The sequence below is a fragment of the Borostomias antarcticus genome (genome assembly GCF_949987555.1).
Source record: "Borostomias antarcticus genome assembly, contig: scaffold_295, whole genome shotgun sequence".
Lineage (NCBI taxonomy): Eukaryota > Metazoa > Chordata > Actinopteri > Stomiiformes > Stomiidae > Borostomias > Borostomias antarcticus.
In genome coordinates, this window is record NW_028175987.1 from 42,501 (window position 1) to 50,000 (window position 7,500).

The window sequence follows — 7,500 nt, forward strand, 5'->3', positions numbered from 1 at the left end:
GAGAAGGAGGTATAGAGAGGGAGAAGGAGGTATAGAGAGGGAGAGGACGATGGCGGCCCGGACCACTAGAGGAAGAAGAGGACGGACAGGGTTCTGGAACTACGGGGTGTCACCAGGGACACACAGAACCACGCCCCTGAAGAGAACCACCATCACCACCATCATCAGTTTGTTACTGGGCCTGTTCTGTCCAGTCATCCAGGCTCCCAACTATGGCCACCATCACCCCCACCCCCCCCGCCCCCGAGCCCTGCCCCAGCCCGGCTCCATCATCCTGGGGAGCAGCCGTCTGGAGGTGCCCCTGGGCCGGGTTCTCCTCCTGGACCCTCAGGTGCACCTGGTCACCCGGGTTCTCCCCGGAGACCGCTGCCAGATCCGGGTTCTGGACCAGAACCGCGTGGTCCCTCCCCGAGCCGGAACCCTATCGCCCCTGACGTTCCCCTGCGCGTTCCAGAAGGGGCGGGTCCGCTACACGCACTACGGCTCCCGCACGGCGCCGCGCCGCGATTGGCTGAGGCTGCAGGTGAGGTACGACACGCCCACGGACACGCTGGTCCTGCCGCTGACCCTGGAGGTGGAGCTGCTGACCCCCGACCCCCGGGGCGGGGCCGAGGTCGTGACCCGGAACATCCCACTAGTCGTCAGGGAGACGGATGGGCTCAGCAACGCCATCGACGGGCGCAGCCTGGGCCTTTCGCTGGGTGGAGGTGGGGCCTCCCGGTGTAAGATCACCCCATTGGTCGGGAACATCGGACTCCCAAGATACGGAACTCTGGTGAACTACGTCAGCGACAGTCGCACGGTGGACTGCGACGCTTTCGTTAAGATGGGGGTGTGTTATAAACTCAGCCCCGCCCCCCCCTCCGCCCCCCACTCCTCCCCCATCCTGGACTACGTCCCCCTGAGGGTCGACCTCCTGGACGGCCGGGGGCGGGTCGTGCAGCAGGAGCACTTCCAGGTCACGGTGAAGGTCAGGGAGGGCGTGGCCAACTCCAAACCACGCCCCAGCTTTCTGTCCCTGATGATGCTGGAGGTGGACCAGTTCGTCATGACGGCGATCACCGTGGAGACGCTGGCGGCAGAGGACCAGGAGTCCCTCCCCCAGGAGCTGGTGTTCCACATCCTGTCCCCGCCGGCGGTTACCGACGGCTACATCGTCCACACGGACGACCTCTCCCGGCCGGTCGTCTCCTTCTGCCAGGGCGACGTGGCGGCGCTGAAAGTGGCGTTCGTCCCTCCGGCGGGGGACTCGGAGCGTGAGCGCGTGGTGCACCTGGAGATGGAGGTGGAGGACGGCGATGGAGCGCGCTCGGAGCGCTTCTCCATCATGGTGCTGGTCAAACCCATGAACACCATGGCGCCCGTCGTCACTAGCAACCATGGGCTGACACTGTTTGAGGGCCAGTCGCGTCCTGTCTCGGTGACGGTGAGCGACGAGGACAACCTATCGGAGGTGAGGGTCTGGGTGAGGGCGGGCCTCGGGCACGGCGTGCTGAGGGTCGGGGGTTCGCGCGACAGGAAGTTCTTCACGGCGTCGGAGCTGGACGGGGGCGCGGTCGTCTACGAGCACGATGGCAGCGAGACGTTCGGCGACAACATCCTGTTTCGCATGACGGACGGGCGGGGCCACGAGGTGGACTTCCTGTTTGTCATCACCATCATCCCGTTGGACGACGAGCCCCCGGTGGTGAACGTCAACACGGGATTGGTCCTCGGCCGGAGGCAGACCGCGGTCATCTCCTCTCTCGCTCTCAGCGCCACCGACGTGGACTCCGAAGACTCGACGCTGACGTTCACCCTCCTCCCCCCGTCTCCCCCCCCCCAGGGGCGCCCCCCGCCCCCCCCCGCCCCCATCCTGGGCGAGCTCCTCCTCAGACAGAGGCAGCGACCTGCGGCCCTGGCGGGGTGGGTGTTCCTCGGCGCCCAGGGCGTGTACGAGCGCGTGGTCACGGAGTGGACGCAGGCCGACATCCTAAACGGACGGCTCTTCTACCGACACGTCCTCAACTCCCCGACCAATCACCTGCTGGCGTTCCGCGTCCGCGATGACCACGTCCCTCCCAACCAATCGGAGGAGAGCGTGTTCGTGGTGAGGATCCAGCCCGGCGCGGCAGCGGAGAACGACGACGTCCCTCCGGAACCGTTCCCCGGTTCCACTCTCAACATGACGGTTCCACAGAACCGACGACTCACGCCGTTCCACCGGGAGTGTCTGCGATACACGGACCTGGACACCGAGGACGAGGAGCTCCGCTACACTGTTACCTCCCCGCCCAGGGGGGCTGGCCACGCCCCCGGCGCCCCCCAGGGGAGAATCGTGCTGACGGACAACCCGGAGGTGGCGGTGTCAGAGTTCACCCAGGCCCAGGTCAACCACCTGAAGGTGTCCTTTCAGCCTCCCGACCACGAGCCAGGTCGTCTGGGTCCTAGAACCCTCCGGTTCACCTTCACTGTCACGGACCGGGCGGGTAACTCCGCCCCGCCCGGAACCTTCACCATCATCCTCCTCCCCCCCGTGGACAACGCGCCTCCGAGGGTGCGCGTCGCCGACGTCAGCGTGAGCGTCAAGGACACGTACGTGTTCGGCCGGGACGCGTTGGACGTGACGGACGGGGACACGAGCGCCGGTGACATCATGTTGGTGGTGACCCAGGCGCCGCGGTACGGAGTGCTGAGGTGCGTGGGGGCAGATCTGACCGTCGGAGGGAACTTCAGCGTCTCCGACGTCGACGGGGGCGCCGTGTTGTACGTTCACCGCGGCGACAGGCCAGGAAACGATTTCGTCAAGGTGGATGTGACCGACGGACGCCACAGGGTTCCGGTGACGATCCGGATTAATGTCGCGGCTAGTGTCGCCCCTCCCCCCCCGCCCCCGCCGTCGACCCCCCCTTCTCCTCCTCCCCCCCCCAGGGAGCTGGACGTCACCCTCCTGGTGAACGAGACAGGGGAGACGCGCCTCACGGGACGAGAGGTGCACCAGGTATCGGCGGTGGCCGGTGACATCACGGTCACTCTACTCGTCGACCAGCCGCCGCGATTCGGGGTCGTCCGCGTGCGCGGCGAGCCCTGCGATAGGCTGACGCTGCGTGACATCATTGACGGCCACGTGGCGTACGTCCACACCGGCGGCGAGGTGGGCCCCGTCGGGCAGGACGACGCCTTCTCCCTCGCCGTGACCGGCCGCTGGGTCGTCGGGGGCGGCGGCGGCGGGGAGGTGGGCAGGGTGAGGGTCGCCGTGCGCGTGCTCCCCGTGGACAGCGTGGCGCCGACGCTGCGTGCGGGCGACCCGCTCAGCGTGCCGGAGGGGGGGCGGACGCCGGTCACGCCCCAGAACCTCCTGCTGAGCGACCCGGACACGCCCCCAGACCTGCTCCGATGCTCCGTCCTGACCCCGCCCGCCGTCGGCTACCTGGAGGTCACGACCCCCGCCCCGGGGTCGGAGAAGTCGCGTGCCGGCGTGGCCGCGATGGCGTTCTCCTACGGGGACGTGCGGGCGGGCGGGCTGTTCTACGTGCAGAGCGTCCACCGTGGCGTGGAACCGCTGGACGACCGTCTGACGCTGCAGTGCTCCGACGGCGTCCGCCAGTCCGACCGCCTCATCTTCCCCGTGGCGATCGTCTCGACCAACGACGAGGAGCCGCGCGTCTTCTGGCGGGAGTTCGTGGTCCTGGAGGGCGCCACCCTGACGGTGGACGTCCCCATCCTCAACGCCGTTGACCTCGACGTCCCCGCCGACGACCTCGTCTTCAGGGTCAGCGTTCCGCCTCGCCACGGCCGCCTGGTCCAGCACCTCCCCGGCGGCACCGTGTCCGTGGTCGTCTTCACCGCCGACCAGCTCCGGTCCGGCGGTCCCGCGGCGGTGGTCTACGAGCACGACGGCACCGAGACGCGACGGGACGAGTTCACCGTCAGCCTGACGGACGGGCGCCACGCGGCCGCCAACGCCACGGTCCCGGTGCTGGTCATCCCCGTGGACGATGAGACGCCGCGGCTGGCGGTGAACGCGGGGCTGGAGGTGGGGGCGGGGCAGAGCGGGCAGATCTGGTCCGGCGTGCTGCGGGCCGAGGACCTGGACTCCGAGGACGGGGCGATCGCGTTCGTCCTGAGGGAGGGGCCGTCGCAGGGCTGGCTGCACAGATGTACGGCGAGGGGAGGGGCCTCGGGAAACATCAACATCACCGTTGGTGGGTGTGGACGACGTACTGATGACGATACACACACACACACACACACACACACACACATGAATAACAGTTACTATATGACATGTTACAAGATTCACAAAATGGCGTCCTCCCCTCTCTCCCCTCAGGCATGAACTTCACCCAGGAGGACCTGGACTCCGGCCTGCTCTGGTACACACACGCCGGGCGCCACGGCGGGGGTCGCGACCTCTTCCGGTTCGATGTGACCGACGGCACCAACCCCCTGATCGACCGCCACTTCTACGTCACCGTCGCTGCCGATGACACGGCCTTCCCGGTGGTCGTCAGCCGCGGCGTGACCTTACCGGAGGGCGGGCGCGTCCTCCTCACCACCACCGTCATCAGCACCTCCGACCTCGACAGCCCCGACGAGCGGCTGACCTTCACGCTGACCCGCGTCCCTGCCAGGGGTCGCCTGGAGGTCACAGACCGGCCCGGGGTCGCCGTGACGACTTTCACTCAGCTGCAGCTGGCAGGAAGTAAGGTGTTCTACGTCCACACCGCAGAGGACGAGGGGCGGGCCGACAGCTTCGAGTTCCAGGTGACGGATGGCAGAAATGTCGTCTATAGGACCTTCCGGCTGTCAATCACAGACGTCGACAACAAGAGGCCGGTGCTGAGTGTTCATTGGTTGACGATTGGGGGCGGGGAGACCAAGCTGGTCACGCCCTTCGAGCTCAGCGTGGAGGACAGGGACACGGCCGATTGGCTGATCGTGTTCACAGTGAACCGCCCTCCTCTCCACGGGCGCCTCCTCTACAACGGCACACGCCCCGCCTCCTCCTTCACCAAACTGGACCTGAGGGAGAACCTCGTCAGCTACGAGCACGACGGTTCCGTGGGTTCCGCCGAGGACAGCTTCCTTTTCACCGTGACGGATGGAACCCACACCGGGTTCCACGTCTACCCCGACCTGGGCCGGGTCACGGTTCTACCTCAGACTCTGCGGATCACCATCAGCCTGGCGGAGGGAGGAGGGGAACCCAGGCTGGTCCTCAACAGACCCGTCACTTCCCTGACGGTTCTGCAGACGGGTTCTACTGGCTTGGTCATCACCAGCAAGGTTCTGAAGGCAGAGAACCAGTGGAAGATCCAGACTCAGGCCCAGGGGGGGAAGACGGAAGCCAAGCCCAGGCAGGGTGTCACCTTCTGGGTGACTGAGCCTCCGAGATGGGGGGTGCTGATCAACACGGCCCTGGGGAAGACCAGCGTCAGCTCCTTCACCCAGGGTAACCACTCCAGCATCAGCTCCTTCACCCAGGGTAACCTCCGCTGCTCCCCTCAGAAGATAAACAGACTAGACTAGACCTGCAAGACCTCGTTTAGACCTGCTAGACCTCGTTTAGACCTGCTAGACCTGCAGGTCCCTCGTTAGATAAGAAAAGATCAACTTTATTGTCCATTAAATTGACATGTAATGGAAATGTGTCTTTAGCACTCTGGCGATAAAGTATAAAAATGGACAATGAAAAACGACATTAGCTCATAAATCATCAAATCCGTTTCTATTTCAAATACATGACCTGGGCTCTTACGTGTGCTCACTTCAGTTTGAGTGACTCTGTAACCTACAATAAATACAAATAAAGCTTTGATTGATTGATTGATTGATTGAACCCGTCTCCCGTCCCGCCCTGACCTCCAGGTGACGTGGACCAGATGAAGATCTGCTACGTCTTACCAGAGGGAGCCAACGCCACCTCAGACGTCTTCTTCTTCTCACTGCTGAACCACGGTGAGTAACGACCTCCGACCGACGCCGGACCCAACCCTCAGATCCAGCCCTGACCCTAACATTGGACCAAGAGTCGCGGACTCGCTAGACTGTTTTGGTGTGTTGTGGTCTCTGTAAACAAAGCTTGTCTCGTTGGCATTCTTCATTGCTTCAGCGCCCTGGTGAGAGGAATGAACAAGAGAGGGAAGATAGATACCCATCCTTTATCTGTTTGCCTTCTATTAGGACTGCTGTCATTATTACCTTGGTGTTACGTTGGTCTGAGGGACACTGAGCCTTCCCCCCCAGGACCAGGACCCAGGCTCAGACTAACCACGGTTCCAGCTGGGACACAAGGCCTTCGTTAGTAGCTGGTAACTGGCTACGTTCTCATCATTAGGAGCCAACTGCTGCTCTCCAGGGTTCTAGAACACTGTCCCTCTGGCTTCCAGGGTTCTAGAACACTGTTCCTCTGGCTTCCAGGGTTCTAGAACACTATCTCTATCTCCTCCAGGGTTCCGGAACACTAGAACACAGTCTCTCTCTCATCCAGGGTTCTAGAACACTGTCCCTCTATCTTCCAGGGTTCTAGAACACTATCTCTATCTCCTCCAGGGCTCCAGAACACTAGAACACAGTCTCTCTCTCCTCCAGGGTTCTAGAACACTATCTCTCTCTCCTCCAGGGCTCCAGAACACTAGAACACTGTCTCTCTCTCCTCCAGGGTTCTAGAACACTGTCCATCTGTCTTCCAGGGTTCTAGAACACTATCTCTATCTCCTCCAGGGTTCCAGAACATTAGAACACTGTCTCTCTCTCATCCATGGTTCTAGAACATTGTCCCTCTCTCCTCCTCTACACAGCAGGGAACAGGCACCTGCCAGGGCAGCCCTTCCTGCTCCAGTGGTCCTGGGTGTCTCTGGAGGAGCAGCGCCTCCTGGTGGAGGAGAGCAGCAGCTACCTGGAGGTCGGGCTCAGGAGACGGGGCTGTCTGGAGGAAACCGCCTTCGTCTGTGAGTACCGGGACTACAGCAGCTGGGGAATGTAGAATTAGAAATAAAGAGTTGTATGTGAAGCACTTACTGTCTAGAATGGACTTGTGACCACTAAAGTAAAATTAAAGTTCGTCTACAGGAACAATGGGATAAATTATGAGACCAGAAGCCAAGGTCAAGTATACTCAAGAAAGACAGCATATATTGAAAAAAAAAAAAAAAAAGTAATGTACAAATGAGCTCAAATAAGATAGAAATAAAGGTTTTCAAAAACCTTTTAAAAATTAAATAAATAAATAAAAGCAGAGACTTACAGTACCCCCTTTGGCCACTAAGCAGTATATTAGTTCTTATACTGTAGGTCTTATTCTATGGGTGCAACCAGTATCTATCTATAACTAAAGTAAGTATCTATAATTTCAATATACAGTCACAATAGTTATAAATCAGATAGTTCTGAAAAGAGAAATGATAAACACTCTTCTGTGCTAGGGTTAGGGTTAGGGAGGCTAGGGTTAGGGTTAGGGTTAGGGTTAGGGGGTTAGGGTTAGGGTTAGGGTTAGGGAGGCTAGGGTTAGGGTTAGGG

The 7,500-nt window shown here is 61.3% G+C and overlaps 1 protein-coding gene across 1 annotated transcript in view; it reads left to right on the forward strand.

Annotated features, from left to right (window-relative positions):
- Positions 1-49: 49 nt before the first annotated feature.
- Positions 50-7,500, forward strand: part of LOC311328953 (FRAS1-related extracellular matrix protein 2-like) — a gene marked incomplete at both ends in the record, with an annotated part of 18,713 nt that continues 11,262 nt past the window's right edge. The window contains 6 exons of the mRNA XM_084462844.1: positions 50-1,791; positions 1,876-2,745; positions 2,911-4,184; positions 4,313-5,467; positions 5,851-5,940; positions 6,783-6,932. Of these exons, the coding sequence (XP_084318970.1) occupies positions 50-1,791; positions 1,876-2,745; positions 2,911-4,184; positions 4,313-5,467; positions 5,851-5,940; positions 6,783-6,932 (5,281 nt within the window). The remainder of the gene's footprint in view (positions 1,792-1,875; positions 2,746-2,910; positions 4,185-4,312; positions 5,468-5,850; positions 5,941-6,782; positions 6,933-7,500) is intronic.